At 43.0% G+C, this 16,608-nt stretch overlaps 1 protein-coding gene and 1 long non-coding RNA gene across 5 annotated transcripts in view; one reads left to right on the top strand and one right to left on the bottom strand.

The window, feature by feature from the left end:
• The first annotated feature begins 418 nt into the window (after positions 1-418).
• Positions 419-14,007, top strand: uckl1b (uridine-cytidine kinase 1-like 1b). Of its 4 annotated transcripts, none has more exons than XM_029156297.2 (15): positions 419-575; positions 5,115-5,308; positions 5,792-5,898; positions 6,936-7,106; positions 7,264-7,335; positions 7,684-7,873; positions 7,972-8,033; positions 10,294-10,313; positions 11,036-11,134; positions 11,236-11,329; positions 11,643-11,705; positions 11,840-11,962; positions 12,218-12,325; positions 12,411-12,567; positions 12,656-14,007. In XM_029156297.2, exons 1-15 carry the CDS (start codon positions 502-504, stop codon positions 12,733-12,735), a joined length of 1,614 nt encoding a protein of 537 aa, XP_029012130.1. In that variant the 5' UTR covers positions 419-501; the 3' UTR covers positions 12,736-14,007. The 4 variants fall into 4 exon arrangements, with proteins under 4 accessions (XP_029012130.1, XP_029012131.1, XP_029012133.1 ...); XM_029156298.3 differs by lacking the exon at positions 10,294-10,313 and adding an exon at positions 9,186-9,202; XM_029156300.3 differs by lacking the exon at positions 419-575 and adding an exon at positions 2,625-3,020.
• LOC129604311 (uncharacterized) overlaps positions 13,441-16,608 on the bottom strand; it is a 30,980-nt gene continuing 27,812 nt past the window's right edge. Inside the window, exon 2 of the long non-coding RNA XR_008695107.1 lies at positions 13,441-15,078. This is a non-coding gene — a long non-coding RNA (uncharacterized LOC129604311). The remainder of the gene's footprint in view (positions 15,079-16,608) is intronic.

Raw genomic sequence — 16,608 nt, 5'->3', positions numbered from 1 at the left:
TCCTGTGAAAAACGTTTTATAATGTAATTATGTAAATGATGTGCTACAGCTTTTACCCAGTGTTAACTCTAAACTTTACAATATTGTCATTGGTAGCCTCATGGCACAACTTAAGTTGTAATTGCCTGATAAATCAATTGCACTGCACCATAAAGTACGAGAAGTGTTTTGCTATACGTATATTACAGTTTATATACTATACGTTTTGATATACAGTGTAATTCAGAGATAATATATGAATGTTTCTAAATGAATAAACTGTATTCACATGTGATATTAATCCACACGTGGCCTGCTAACATTGGAACGGCCTTGTGTGAGTGTGAAACTGTACACGCTGCTGTCTCGGTCATTGTCGGTAGCGCTGCACTCGGGGTTTGAAGTCCATTTAAGGCTCGTTTCTGGTGGAAGCCCGGGACAGTGTCAGACGACTCGCCTCCAAATCCCATGATGCCTCGGCGCTAACTGTATTCACCTGATTGTCAACAGAGTACTGTAGTAATGTCTGCCGTTCGCAGGGAGGAAAGACTCGCAAAGATGGAGAACGAAGCGAGAACTTCTTGTGTGTCACACGGGTAATTGTCTTTGCTTTTATTTCCATTTTATGTGGTTATTTTTTAACGTAGTAAAATATATTTTAGCAACGCTGGCAGTTATACAGTAGGTTAGCATCTGTACGGAGACACGCTGTGTGCTTTGATGGGTGCAGTCGCTGAAACGGCAACAAGTCGCTTTAATATTAGCCTGAAGTAAGAGTGTAATGGCTGAATTATTACATATGTTAGTTAATCCCACCGTGAGTAGTCGAAGTTCGTCGTTTTAACGGTTTCGTGTTTGGCTGTGATAGTTGTCGTACTGGTCAGTATGTTACACGAGGTGTCCCCTAAACAAAATGTTCACCTCCGCCAAACTGGGAAATATATCAGATGATTTAGACAGCTAGCGGTTAGCTGGGACGTGCTAGCTTAATGTATGGCAATGGGCTAAATCAGGCATATAGGAGAAGGAAGGGACAGCTTCAGCTTTAGCTAGCAAATGGAAGAGCATGGTGGCTTTAAGTCTTCACTATGAGTCAGGTCCTCGTGTCTGACTAAAATACGCTGGTCTGTGCAAGGTCACACGAGACTGCAGGAAAGCAACGTGTTCAGGTGACTAATAGAGGCCATACTTACAGTAAGTATTCCACAGTGTAACTGTATTCAGCCACTGTACAACTGGGCTGCTGCTGGTTGTCTTACTGTGCCACAAGAGGGTGTTGCTTGCACAGTTAAGGTGGAGAAGCCTGGCTGACAGAAAACCCTCATAACAGTATGTAATCAGCTCTAGCCAGACATTCTGGCTCGTTGAATATAATGTAATCCAGACAGAAGCACAGCAAAGCCTCAACCAGCACCAGATGAATGAAAACCTCAACGTTCGGCGGCAAATGAATAATGAATGCCTAGTAATGAGCGTAGCGCTTGTGTTTGTGGCCACAGAGAGGTGGTTGGATGTTTGGCATAGCAGCGCGTGCAGGCTCCTCGTTTCCACGGAGCTTTCGCGCTTTGCAGCTGTCTTCCACAGCAATAAAAACACGACAGTAACATTTACAATAGTGCGTGAAAGCTCTGACGGAACACGAGGCTCTTTGTCTTTTTCTGTGGTTTTACCAAGGAAATAAACAAAGTAAAAACGTTCAAATATCTGTGCGCTTTAGTCACATGTGGGGAAAGCTACTGAGCAGTGTGTTTTTGTAAGCAGCCTGTGCCTGGAACCGTTTTTAAGTTTGGACTTGCTTCACTGCAGAACGAGCCCGTCTCCTCTGATCTCTGAGCGCAACCGTTCACTTGTCTTTACATCTTATGGCCGCTGTGTGTGTGTGTGTGTGTGTGTGTGTGTGTGTGTGTGTGTGTGTGTGTGTGTGTGTGTGTGTGTGTGTGTGTGTGTGATGCGTGTGTGAGTGTGTGTCTGTTTGTTAACTGTGCGCCCAGGGCTATTCCTCAGACTGTCAGCTGATAGAGCAGCAGAGGTAGTGTTGGGTTTCATCATCTTGTTTATTCCCCGTTTGTGTGCGAGCGCCTGTGGATGTGTGTGTTTGCTGTCGTGCTCAGGTCTCCAGACTCTGGTGTAAGGTACACAGAGCCACTGTGAGTCCCTGCAGGGGAAAAAGCACATCACGTCCCCTCTGCGCTTCCTCCCTGTCATCTTCTCCCTCTCTTTACCTCCCCAACACAGCCTGAAGCATTCTATTTGAATCCAGTCAACTGTCAACATCAGACACGGATAATAGCTCGCTTGTCTTTCCCTACAGTTTTTTCTTTCTTGTTTTGGTTTTCCACAGTGTTTGTTACTCGCTTCTGCTCTGTGACACTGACTGTCACAGACAGATGACCCGAACTTGGCATGTGTACAGTGTGTGTGTGTGTGTGTGTGTGTGTGTGTGTGTGTGTGTGTGTGTGTGTGTGTGTGTGTGTGTGTGTGTGTGTGTGTGTGTGTGTGTGTGTGTGTGTGTGTGTGCCAGGAGTGGGAAGGTCTGGCACTAAACCTGGTGCTATTAATACCGCCTAATGAACATAATCTGGAGGGGAGGTTATCCTCTTACATTTGTGGGCTGGGAGGAGTGGAAAGCGAGTGAAAGAGGAGGGAAAAGCTCTGCAGCAGTTTGAGTCAGAGCGTGCTCTCTCTCGACCGAGCTGCAGTGCCTTTTCTCTCCCCCTGTTGTTCCACTGAATGGAAGAAACAGAAAGCTAAACAGATGTTTCAAGTTTCGTTTCTCATCAAAGCTGATTACCCTCTACATTGCCCACCCTTTAGCACGTTCTCTCTCTGGATGTGTCATTCCAGACTGCACTGCTGCTAAGCGCTTTGTTGTGCTTGAGTGTATAATATACACATAGGCAGGCAAAAATATAAGAGTAAGACACAATTTGTGCACTGCATGAAGTGGAAGCCGCAATTATACTGTCTCCAAGTATGAATTCACTACCGGCTTATTCGGGAGCTAGAATATCTGGCTGTTGGACTTTGAGATCTGATGGCAGGTAAGTGCAATTATTTATTTATTATTGATCTTTTTCCTTGTTCTTGATCTTTTTCCTAATTAATTTGTCATGTGGTAAATTAAAGCTGCTTTTTGCAGAGAAAGTTAGTTGTTGTTTTTTTAAATGTGGATTAGTGGAAAGTGATAACTGCAGCTGGAATATAGCCTACAGTGTTGTTTAGTAGCTTTTAGCAGTGTTGTTGACATTCATGCTACAAGTCAGATCTCTCAGAGTCTCAAAGTTTCACATATGGCGATATAAATGAATGATTATTCTCCTTTTTTCAGAAACATGACATATTACCTTGCTCTCACTTAGTAGTTCTTTAAACTGTAAAAATGTCAAAGTGTTTGTTTATGTTCGTGAGAAAAAGCTAAATGTCACAAAATACTTCAAAGTGCTATGATTTACCAGAGCAAATGAATGTGAGTCAGTGCCTCTTTAAAACAAAAATCTGAAACATGACAAGCTTCATAAAAGGAGGAGCCACTGGAGGACGGTTGGGTGAGACTGCGTTAGGTTGGTGAACCTCATAAACAACTTGGTATATATTTTAATGATTGTCAAAAATATAAATATTTTAAATAATATTAAAATGTGTTTCCCACAACAGCAAACTGAACCAACCTGTACCTGTCCCCAGTAGGCTTAAGGTTGGGTTGGGTCAAATGAATGTGGGGATTGTGAGTCATCGTTTATTTGCAACTAATAACTGTCAAACTAAAAAGAGTTTCATGGAAAGACATGAGCATTAAGCAACAGTACATGCTGCAGTGTTTTAATGACTGTGACTTGGAGCCACTGTTTGCTCCGCGAGCATCGTCTCACAGTGTGGGACTCAGGTGCCCTGAACTGTGACCTCATGTCAAGCCATTCTTAAACAAAGACACTTTCAAAGAGCACTGTCTGTAATGTTTAGCGTCATTGTTGACTGTTCTGTTGCTGTAACCACCGAACAAGGCCACGATTCAGCGTAATTACCTAGCTAATCTTTTATTGCACCTTGGTTTGGTTTTAACAGATAACTTGCGCTGCCTCATACATGACATTCATCTAGGTGTCCTCAGTCTGAGCCCGGTTCTTTGGCTCCAACTCTGCGATAAGACAAATCTTTGCTCTCTTGTATGTACTTCAACTGTGACCTATATGCACTTCACCTGGGGAGGTTTACTGTATGTTGCATATACTGATCTGTTGTTGACTGGATAACGCAGTATAAACAGGGGAAGAAGTGCCCTCTTATACTGCATAAAGTTCAGCTATGGCGTCTGGCTTCCTACAGTCGTCTCTAAGTGAAGTGTGGATGTCTGGGATCCTGCAGTAAGTGTTGATAGCAACTGTTACCTGGTTTTCTGACACAGAGAAGCATGTGTTTGTAACATAAGGCTGCCTCCTCAGCGTTTCTTGTTGATTGTATTTGCTCATTACTGTCGGTATCATATATACAATCGTATCTTGTAAAGATAATCCACAAGTGATTCCTCAGACCCTGTCCAATTAGATGTCAGTGAGTTTAAAATGATGGTAAATTGTTATTCTGTGTTTTTGATCTTGCTCACATGGATTATGTGAACATTCTCCTTTTATGTGTAGCCTTTGGTTTTTGGGTGGGGCACTGAGTAAAAATATTTTCACACAGTCTGGGAAATCTCATAGCTATTGGTTGTAATTAGTGTGTAACACAGACAACGCTATGGATTAGTGATATAGTTGATGTGTGCCGGACTCACGAACCTCAAGAGCCTCGTGCCTGTTTTGAATAAGCTTGTTGTCATTTGTTTATGAGAATGGAAACCGCGTTCACACGTAAAGCAGCCGTGCTGATCACACGATGTCGTTAGACTGAAGATACAGTGTACTTTGGTTTTACTTGTAGACTGTACAAAGCTCATCTGAAGAAACTAAACATTAACCCATGGTGCAGGTAGCACAATATCCATATCCTATCCTGCTTTATGTAAAATGAAAGCCACCTTTCTTGCTTATACCAAAAGCTGCATTATTATAATGCACTTGATAAGATGCGACTGAAACCAGACACGTTCCTTCCTTTACTGCAGACAGTGATGTGTTCTGTGCGTGTGTTCTTTACAGTGGAGGTGGTGACGGGTCACTGGACCGACTTCTCCCCTCAGTCAGCACAGGCCTTTCTCCCCGGAAAAGGACCACCAGCCAGTGTAAGTCCGAACCTCCTCTCCTACGCACGTCCAAACGGACCATCTACACCGCCGGACGCCCGCCCTGGTACAACGAACATGGAACCCAGTCTAAAGAGGCCTTTGTCATTGGTAGGAGACACAGTTCACACTTCTGTATCTTTGGCTCATTCAAATGATGTTCTTTATTAATTGAAGGTTTAAAACTGGCCCTAGAATAGTAACAAGAATCAAGTCTAACACCTAAACATGTTTACTGAGACTCTGCATGAGAGTGTCTTTGCAGAAATAAGCAATCGCTATATTTGCAGGTAATGGGTATTGACAAACACATTCAGTGTCATTATCAACGTTTAGCGTTGAAATAAAGGTGTCTCTGTTTTTCTGCCAAGAGGATTTGGACCCAGTGCTTCATGTTGTTGCAAGAGAATAGGAGAAAAAACTGTCTGGATGTGTCATCACATGCAGCAGTAACCCTGACACAAGTGTACAGGCTGTTCTTTGCGGCCAGGGCTAGTGCAGTACACCCAACCAAAACTATTTCTAAATGGCACTTTTTTAATTAAACATGATTGCAAAATGCCTTTGGGTCCTAACGTTAATATTCTGCTGCAGGTCTGTGTGGCGGCAGTGCATCGGGAAAGACAACAGTAGCCAGGAAAATCATTGAAGCTCTCGATGTTCCTTGGGTTGTACTTCTGTCAATGGACTCCTTTTACAAGGTATTCATCTGTGTGGAATGTGTGTTGCTGCAGAATTTGTGTTTATGTTTACATCCTCTCAAGTTTAGATCGTGGAGATGAGGACACTGGCCTCAGTTAATTACTTGGTTTCATTACTCATGATTGTCTTGTATGGCTGCTAACCACCTCATAACCTCAGGGAAAGTTGAGAAAGAGTGAGAAGGAATGCAGAGGGAAAAAACTGAATTCCTGTTGGATCCCGAAGGGAGAATGAGTGTAAGAGGAGAGACTGGATAGAAGGAAACTCACAAGACAAAACACAGAAAGTGGAAGAGCAAAGGATAAGCTCAGTAGAAATCACGCTGGGGAGAAAAGACGGGAGCGTAATCAAGCAGGAGCCTTTGTGAGCCCCACAAACCTCCACCCACTTGCTGGTTATGTAATGTTGTCACAGTCTGACAGCAGCAGTTCTGGCTCTTCAGAGTCGGAGGGGTTTACTAGTGTCCAGTGAGTCTCCACTTTGCACACAGCGTTGCCAGAGGGCGGCATGCAGAACATTTGCTCTCCATTTTATATCCAGTTAGAGTCATGTTAACTCCATTCCTCCTGTTTCTAATAGGGAGGAACAGGGCGCTTCGTGTTTGCTTACAGCTCTCTGAGAACCTGTAACTCCAGCTTGTAATATTAAGTGTGTAATCAGTTCATTTGAGAAGGGGGTGTTGCTGCTCTGAACCTGCCAAATGCCACTTCTGGGGTTTTAATGCTCAACCAGCCTCAGGGCACACACACACAGACACACCACCTGGTACAGACGTCACAGGGCGCATGATGTCCTCCTAAATTTAGGTTCCCTAACTTCAACTGCTCTTGAACGCTGATCTGTGTCTAAGTGGTTTTGCACAAGCCTGTGTAAACCATTTGAGCATTAAGTGTTTTTCATGTTGCATGTTTTCATGCAGTGTTTAATCAGTTGTGTGTTTTTGATGTGTAGTTGTTTGTAGTGTATGTGTGTCTACGCCCTGTTGCCTTTGATGACTCCTTTGATTGATCTTTGCACATTTGATGGGTTTCCTCAGGTCCTGACTCCAGAACAGCAGATTCTAGCAGCTAGTAACGACTACAACTTTGACCACCCTGATGCCTTTGACTTCGATTTGCTGACGCACACAGTGCGCAAACTCAAGCAGGGGAAGAGTGTGAAAATCCCAGTGTATGACTTCACAACTCACGGGAGACAGAAAGAATGGGTGAGGATGAAAACACACCTGAAAATGTGACAACGCAGGGATCGGCAGCCACAGCGCTCGTCTGTCCTCACAGACGCGTCGTGTTGTTTTTAATTCTCCGTACAGGGCAGAAATTCTTTCACGAATCACACTTTGCATGCACATTTCTCCCCCACAGAAAACTGTGTATGGAGCCAGCGTCATCATCTTTGAGGGAATCATGTCATTTGCCGACAAAGAGCTCCTGAAGGTAGGCGTGTTTTTGTCTCGCTAACGTGTTCAGCTGGTTTGTTGGCGTTTATTGTTACCTGCACACGGTCAAACACGTTTGTCCGCGTCTGAGAATCCTTTTTTCATTTTCTGTAACCAACCAGGTCTGACTATGCAAAACAGGCCTGACAGATGTTCCTTTAGATTTAAATATAAACAAATTTCAAAGCACAGGACAGGAACTCGTTATCATACATATATATATAAGTTGTATATCAAAACCTGCATGCTGCCCAACTACAGGTTGAATTACAGTGAAGACTCACCGTACATTGTTGGTTCTGCTTCGCGTGAACACCTCTTTGTCTGGTTTGTGTTCTTCTCTCAGTTGCTGGACATGAAAATATTTGTGGATACGGACTCTGACATCCGGCTCGTGCGTCGGCTCAGGAGGGACATTTCAGAACGGGGCCGAGACATTGAGGGCGTCATCAAGCAGTACAACAAGTTTGTCAAGCCGGCGTTTGAGCAGTACATCGAGCCCACCATGCGCCTGGCTGACATCGTGGTGCCACGTGGTGGGTGCACACAAAACTGCTGCTATGTGATCTAATAAAGGAACAAAACAGTGACCCCAGTCTTCATCACATGTTATGTTGGCGGGTTGTCCTGTTAGGTGGTGGCAACATGGTGGCCATTGACCTGATCGTGCAGCATGTCCACAGTCAGCTGGAGGAGGTAAGAGATCAAGCTTGGACATACTCACACATTTATGTCATGCCAGTTTAACAAGGCAGCTATGTTCTAACATCATCTCAGTAGAGGATCAAAGCCACTCATTTTAGATTTCTTCTCCGAGCTCATCCTTGACACTGAGTGGATATTTAGAACTGTTATGAAAGTAGTTCCAACCATTTTTGCAACATTTGCAAGCTACTGCCCCCTCTGGTGGACAGGCAGTGTACTGCAAAGGTTTAGCAGAGGATGAATGTGCACATTTGTTCCGGACTCGTTCACTGAGTTAAATGGAAAAAGCTAATCAGGTAAATAATTACTAGCTGAAAACATTTAGTGAAGAGGTCTATTTGGATTCAATGAATGCCTTCTGGGAGCATTTATTTAGCGTGTGAGCGCTGGCGGAGACAAGATTTAGGTTCCAACCGTTGCAATTAAATTCTTATTAATGTGAAGGAGTTAGTGGGGTCGCAACTTACACATCAACACTATTCAGGTGCTTGAGGAGGTACTGTAACTGTAGCTGCAAATGTGTCCCGAAAAAATAAAGTCAATATTTATTATTAATTTAAATCTATTTGATGTTAAGTTTAAATATTATGTTTGGAAAATAATAAGAAATATATGATGAATAAAAATAGTGTTTTTATTCATTAAAAATTCATTTTCATTTAAGTTATTCAATTTTTTTATCTAGTCTAGCTAATAGTTTTTTTCTGAGATAAAAATGCCAACCTGTGTAATTTATTAGCATAATAATCTCATTTTGAATATGCCGTCATTTTTGATTAATTAAATATCCGCTATACCCAGAAGTTAAATTAATAGAATTTATAGAGTTTCCACTAATGCAGTTACAGTTTGACTGATCAAATGAACCATGAGTAGTTACCCGTGGTGAAGATATGCCATGCGACAACAATGTGGACTTACAATAGGAATATTAAATTCATAGTTCGTAGTGTTGAGTGGACGTCAGATTTGTTTGCAACCTGTGCTAAAGACACATTTTTGCCCAAGGGCAGCACTTTGTGCCACAGTGCACTTGGCTTTTTCTCCTAGCCACTATACACACACGGTAACTCACATGCTGTTGATGGACTACACTCTCACTCTCTCCCCCACCCCCGACCCAAATCCCTCCATGGCTCACAGCGCGAGCTCAGCGTCAGGTAGAGTGGCCTTTATTCTGTCTGTCATTCTCTCCTTGCCATCTGCCCAGTTTCCCAACAGCTCCAGCTTCTTACTGGGAGGAACAGAGCAAGAGGTCTGCAAAACCAACTTCTAGTGTGTATTGAGCTGCTGGCTGCCACGGCACATCACAAGGCGGCACTCTTGTGCTGCGTCTGTAAACTGAATATGGCTAATTAGGAGCAAGTCATAGGCGAGTGTGCAATGCACAGACCTGGGTCACATCAGCATGAAATGAAGGAAATAAAAGTGAAAGTAGATCAAAAGTTTGGAAGTGATGTGGTGCAGCCAGCATTTAATGTAAAGATGTTGGTTTTCCCTCTCTCTGCCTTTTAGAGAAATGACAACTCACACTCTTCCTGCCTTCTGTGTCTAAAAATATACCAGCAAGTCAAGTCACTGACCCCTCCTTTCAGCGACTATAAGAGAAAGCAAGCGAGAGGAAGCTCTTGCTACAGCTATTGTTGACTATCACATAGCTCAGCCACAGAGAAAGTTTCCAATAGCCTACTACAAAGCGCTGAGTTTTTCCATTGAATGTCGGCCACAGTATCTAAGACACAGAGCGAGAGGAAGTGAGCTTGGTGTCTGTCTTTAGACACAGGATGTGCTGGGGCCTGTGAGCTGAAATACCAACCTCTACAGTTCTACATGGTGAAAGAGTGACAGCCGCATGATAGCTTGTGCACCGCCCACGCGTACACACAATGGATGCACGTGTATAGATGTCAAAACTGGTCCAAAACTCCATCGAGCTCTTTGAACCCGAGCGACCTGTAGAGATATTATAGAGCGTGGTCTGATGCAGGGATTTCTCTCAGTGTCACTAAGTCACAAATAGGAAATATGATTTTACTTCAAATGTCAGTTTACCACCGCGTCTTTACTAGAGCCTTGACATTTTCAAGTTTCAGCTGTCACACTTTTCACTGTGTGCGATAATCCCTTCATTCACCTGATGTTGTGTCTTTTCTCATTTTTCCTCCTCTTATTTGTTGTGTTTGTTGTCCGTCTTTCTGTGTTTTCTTTGTCACGATCGTTATTGTGTTTCGTCGAAAAACTCTCCCCATAGAGGAAACTCCGCTGGGATATGTGAGCAGATTTGCTATGATTTATCTTTCTTTTGCATCTGGCTAATGTTTATCTCAGTGACATTATGGATACTGTAGTTTTAATATTGCTGCACCACTGAGTATTTAGAGCCCAAGGTAGCGTTGGCTAACTAGATTATGAAGCCTGATGTTTAGAGTGTGGCATACTGGGTTATTATTGCAAGTATCAGAGACCTGTCATGGAAAATAACAATCATGCATATTGCATTTACAATATGTATGTTGTGCTGTGAAACTTTCCTTTGTATCATATCATACATCATATCTGCATATGTATGTAAAACGCTAGTATATACTTACCAGATTTTGATGTTACTTTCCATTATCACGGTCTCTGTGCTACTGTAATTTCCACTGACATACTCAACACTGGCACTGTGTACTTTGCAATTTTCTGCGTCTGCCTTTTCCCAAGCAATCCTATTACAGTGGTTTTACACCACCATTATCAACTTTGCTCTAACTACTTCTGAAAAATGATTTGTGCATGTACTTACTGGTCTGTGTGTGTGTGAGGGTGTGTTTGTTTTCTAAATGTGCATACAGTATGTGCGCACGCTGCTGTGTGAACTTACCATACTGTTACGACGTGTGCAGAAATGTGTTAATCACGCTCGCACTCATGTGTCTGTCCATCATCCCTTTTCCCACTCCACTCACCCTGCACTTTCCACACTCTTGTATTTGTTGCCGTGGTTACAGGGCTGCCCTAGCTTCTGCACACCAGGCCCAACCCCTGCCACAGACCCTAAGTGTTCTGGAGAGCACGCCCCAGGTCAGGGGCATGCACACAATCATCAGGTAAGAGCTGCAACCATTAATACCTGCATCTGTTTGAGTGGGAGCAAAACTCCACCGCTTTAACGCTTCTGTACCTTTCTGTTCCGAACCCCCACGTCCAGGAACAAGGAAACCAGCCGCGATGAGTTCATCTTCTACTCCAAGAGGCTGATGCGTCTGTTAATCGAGAGAGCGCTGTCCTTCCTCCCGTCACAGGTGCAAAACACTGAGACGAACGACACCATTACACAAAGGTGTAATCCCTGTAAAAGTCAACAAAGACATGACACGCGAAATAAGTGCTGGTAACAGCAAAAAGGCGACTCAGACAGATGCACACAGTGGTCTGCACACCAGCATGGAACATAACATCACCACAATGGAAAGTTTCCATACCTTAACCATAACCTGCAGGGCTTTAGTACACAAACACACACCACATGTAATTTAGTGCAGCTCATTTTCCTCTTCCTCTATAGCCCGCTTTAGCATTCTGGTCACACTGTTATGCTTCTTCATATTATCTCAGGTCCACACAGTCGAGACCCCCCAAGGAGAAGATTATGAAGGCAGGAGTTTTCACGGGAAGAGGGTGAGTGAACTCCATTTACTTCCTGCTGTGTCCTCAACTTATTTTATTTGAAGGATCATTAAAAAGAATTTAGTCTCCACTAAAACTGATACAACGACTCCATGTTTAATGATGTTACTTTTTCATGTTTATAGATCACAGGTGTGTCCATATTGCGAGCTGGGGAGACCATGGAGCCTGCACTGAGGGCCGTCTGCAAAGACGTCCGCATAGGCAAGATCCTCATCCAGACCAACCAGGACACAGGGGAACCAGAGGTACAGCTCCAAACACAACTCCTACCAACGTTCTTGCACCATCACCGTCACGCATTTAAACCAACATGTGCCCGTTCACGTTTGCACTGTTCTGATAATGGGTTCCTCTCGTCTTTTCTTATACTGCTGACTGTTGCGCGACTTTTCCAGGAAATTGGGGTTGGGGAATTTCTGTACATCTCACCTACGTATAGGTACTGGTCATGCATTTCACATGTTGGTAATAACCCACATCCTGTCTCGAAACGTTGTCAGCTTCATTACCTGCGTCTACCCAAAGACATCAGTGAAGATCATGTGATTCTGATGGACTGTACTGTATCAACTGGAGCTGCTGCCATGATGGCCGTGCGAGTCCTGCTGGTGGGTGGGCTTCATTGTTATAAGGAAAAACAATGCCTGTAGTGATTTACTGTATGTCCCTAATGTAGCCAGCTTTCATTTTCAGGACCATGATGTTCAGGAAGACAAGATTCTGCTGGTATCTCTGCTCATGGCTGAGATGGGAGTCCATTCAGTGGCTTACGCATTCCCACAGGTCAAAATCATCACCACGGCTGTCGACAAGAAGGTCAACGATCTGTTCCACATCATACCTGGTATAGGTGAGTAATGGTGGGAAGTTGCTAGCGTGTGTAAATGCTAATCTGTTCCATTTGCGTGAACTAATATCACGTGTGTGTTTCTCTCTAGGAAACTTTGGGGATCGATACTTTGGAACAGACGCACCCCCGGACTGGAGCGATGAGGACATGGACGAGCCCAGCTACTGATTAACACATCACTGTCACTGTGGGACTCAGGCCGGCGCCGCTCAGGACGATGTGCACACTTTGCTAGCGTCGCGCTGAATCTGGGCCAAACGACGTCCCGGCAAACAAACTGAAGACAGGTTCACATGTTTCTAATGTACATTCACCTTGTTGAAATTTTAAAGGATATTATCTAATGTCACGAAAGTTGAAGTCTAAAATATTTTTATATGTACAGTTTGTTTTAAAGTCTAAATGTTTTATTTTACTTATTAAATTGTGACAATCTGGTTTAAATTTTGGAGATGTGATATATTTAGCCTTAAGACGCGTACTGTGGGTGACACAGCTGAATGTGAATTTTGCACACGCCGTAAAGGAGAATTAAGTTTATTTTTACTACATAACCTTTTCTCACAACTTTCACAAAAGTAAATTCGGAACACAAACTTAAGTTGCTCAACTTCCATCGCCATGAGCACCTTCAGTCGGAAACGTGTAGGTGTATCTGTCAGTGTTTTTAACTCTGCTTCAGCCTCTCTCGTTTGTCAATGTGAGGTTTGACCCAACCGACTGAAAAAAGACGATTTTCTGAACACGTGCAATATCAGCATGTACTCATGGAACATCAACTCCATTTACATAGTTTACTATAGATTACGTGACCATTGAATCCTACAGCTTCTACTGCTATAAAAGTGGGTCACCTGCACTGTCACGTCTGTGTTTGTGATGGAGTCGCTCGTTTAACAAGGGATTCGTGAGGAGCATCCACTTCCAGAAAGTGACCTGTTCGTGCCTGATATTTTTTACTATGTGTCAGTATTTAAATGATTAAGAAATGCTTGTAACAACTGGTGCCTATTTATTATCGCCTCGTCCTTTGTAGGATAATTATGCCGGTGTCTGTCACCGGGTCCGATCGCTTTCAACAGCGTGCTTATGTGATGCAGGGCGACATCAAGGTGCATTTTGAAAACACGGTTGAGTGACTCCTCCATTAATATGATATTCCCTTTTACAAATGATCAATTTATAGTATTTATTGTACAACGTTGAGGGACTAGGATGAAATTGAGACGTGTGTAAACTCCAAGTACTGTTGGTTGCTATCGTTGTCTCACCATCTGCTCCTGTACAGTTTGTGCTTAGTGCTGAGTGCAGCTCGTTAGTCATGTTGTGCACTGAAAATCCACTGATTGTGTTACAGACCGAGTCGTTGTGTGTTGCTTCTTCTGCAGCATGATTTTTTTTATTTGAGTATATTTAATAAAAGTGAAATGGAGGTTTTAATGTGTCATAATGCATCAGTTCATTTAAAGTTACCATATATTTAATGAGCTACAGTAGAGACAGACCCATTTAAAAATACCGTTATTAACACAAAGCAAATGAAGTAATTACTCAGGCTGAATATTTTTTCCTCTATCAAACATTTCGACACAGAATGACACATTACCTACACTTTGACAATGAACAGGAAGGATATTGTGGTTGTCCTCTTCTCATGGAAAGTAACCTTGATATCTTCCATCACTTTCCATAATTATCACTCTGACAGCTGTCAAGACGTCAGCCGCGGTAAAGCGTGATTGACACACATTTGATGAGGCTGATGGACAATTACGAACCAGCAGCCTATTAGGCAGATATTGACCCCCGAGAGGCATCTATTTCTGAGAGAGGAGGCGTGAGAAGGACAGTGAAAAGACGTGCGAGAGCTAAGAATATCAGGAAGCTCGTCGGCAGCATTTTGATTCTAGTTCAGCGTGTGTTAAATATTCAGCTGTCAGACTTTTGAAAACTTGTATTTTTTATGTCTTGCAGAAGTTTAAGAGGTTTTAGTTTGCTCGCCTTGTTCCGCAGTTGCAAAATTTCATCTTTCTCTTCCACCCACCCACGCACCCACACACACGCAAGCGCCGTCTCACATTGCGTGATGACATTTGTCCAAATAAAGTTTTTGAAATGCAGTTCACATGTGTTTTACTTTTTAAGACAAAACGCACGAACGCCTCATCGGCACCTGAATGAAGCCGTCAGTGGAAAGTTTACCACCAGCACTGACAAACAGGAAGGTGGTGTGTGTCTGCGTCTGAGTGTGTAAGAGTTGCATCCCCATTGGTAGTACAGAGCCCGATGAGGTCACAGCTTGGTGCAGGCAGCAGGAGTGGCCGTTATAACCCAGAGACCTGTGTTTCTTCTGCATCCTCATGTCGCCAGCGCTGCTCCATGCTGCTCTAACCTCTGCCTGCGTGCCCTTGTTGGTCTCGACTTCACATGAAGGAAGGCGCCTCCACATGTTGGGTCAGGAGCTCTGCTCTGGGTAAGGAGACGTTCATGTAGCAGCATTTCATCATTGCCCTGAGGAAACAGGAAAATGTTTTGATGACCTTTGATGTTATAGTTTTATTGCTGTTTGATTGGCTAATGTGCGCTGACTGTATGTGGACTGTGAATGATGGTGAGTAGAAGCACGGTGCTCAGTATCTGAGGATGAATTATTCAGCGGGTGAAGTATTTGTGAATCATGTGAGGAGGGTTTGGATCATTCTGCTGTTGTCTGTTCTTCCTTCTTTCTGTCTGCGTGCATGTGTGTGTTCTCTGTCTGCAGAATGTGTAATGAGAATTCACCTCATAAGCTCTTGTATAACATGCACTCATTGCGTTTCCTTCGCTCTGGCTGAACTTCGGGTTCACTGAGGAACTCGAGTCAAATGTGCTGTAGAGTTTTATGAATGAGAAAATATGACATGTTTGATATGATATGTTTCATTTTATCGTGTGTGTGTGAAGATTGTATTGATATATTACGGAACCCAGCTTTAAGCCTTGTATAGATTTTTGTAAAAGAAAGAAGAAGAAATACTCACTAAAACATAGTAGCTGTTATTTTATGAAAGACATTTTTTCATAATTGGCATTGTTTTCAATTTAACTTGAGCGGATTTATTTTTTTCTGATCCTGGCGCCAAAATCCGACCATCTCCATGCCGCAACCATTCAAAATGACCTCAGCACTCCTGAATCATTTTAAGGTAAACTAACGTCCTAACATGTGAAAAAAGATTCAGAATTATAATAATAAAAGCAACAAACAATCATTTGTTGCCACAAATTATAGTTTTTTATCGTTTCACTAGTCATTAGTCAACAGTATTGCTTTATTAACTATATTTCTTCCACGTGGCCATAAAATAGACTCAGTTTACTGAGATTTCTTATTTTGCTCTGGAATTTGCCTCGTTGATCTCAGGACGGACGTGTTTTTATCTGTTCTTCAACCTCACGCTGAGTTTGGACGCTGCAGCCGAGGCCCGAGCGAACGTCCAGTCATGTCGTACCTCTGGAGTAGTTCTTTCTAGGACTGTCCATCCTGAGAATGGTGGTGTCCGGCTCAATCTCAGGTTCGTCAGCCCATGAAACGCTAACTCGCTTCAGCAGAGTGTGAGCCTCCAAAGCCTCGGACTGTGGTGGAGCACATCCAATGAAACCACTGCGCTTTTTTAGATGAATACTTTGTGGTTTGGCTTTATGAGCTAAATGCACATTTCCATTTTCTTTCTACTACAAAAGCTTAGTATTGCATGTGTAGCACTGCATAAAAAATATATATCATTTTCCTAAATGGCAATATTAAACACCTTACACAGATTTGTGCCTTTCAAATGGTTTCCTTCATCATAACTTTGCATAATTACCAGTAGAGGGAGCAGTGCACACACCAACCACAGAACACGCGAAAGCTACTTGTCAGAGTCACTTTGGATTTTAATGTCATCCATTCACTAATTGTGTTTTCAATGTGTCGCTTGTTTTTCTGCAGAAAATAGAACCTAGATTTATGGAATAATAATATTTTTTTTCTGTTTTGTTTTCACAAGTCAGTTCTTG

The sequence above is a fragment of the Betta splendens genome, chromosome 7 (genome assembly GCF_900634795.4).
Source record: "Betta splendens chromosome 7, fBetSpl5.4, whole genome shotgun sequence".
Lineage (NCBI taxonomy): Eukaryota > Metazoa > Chordata > Actinopteri > Anabantiformes > Osphronemidae > Betta > Betta splendens.
This window is presented reverse-complemented; position numbering and strand designations above follow the sequence as displayed.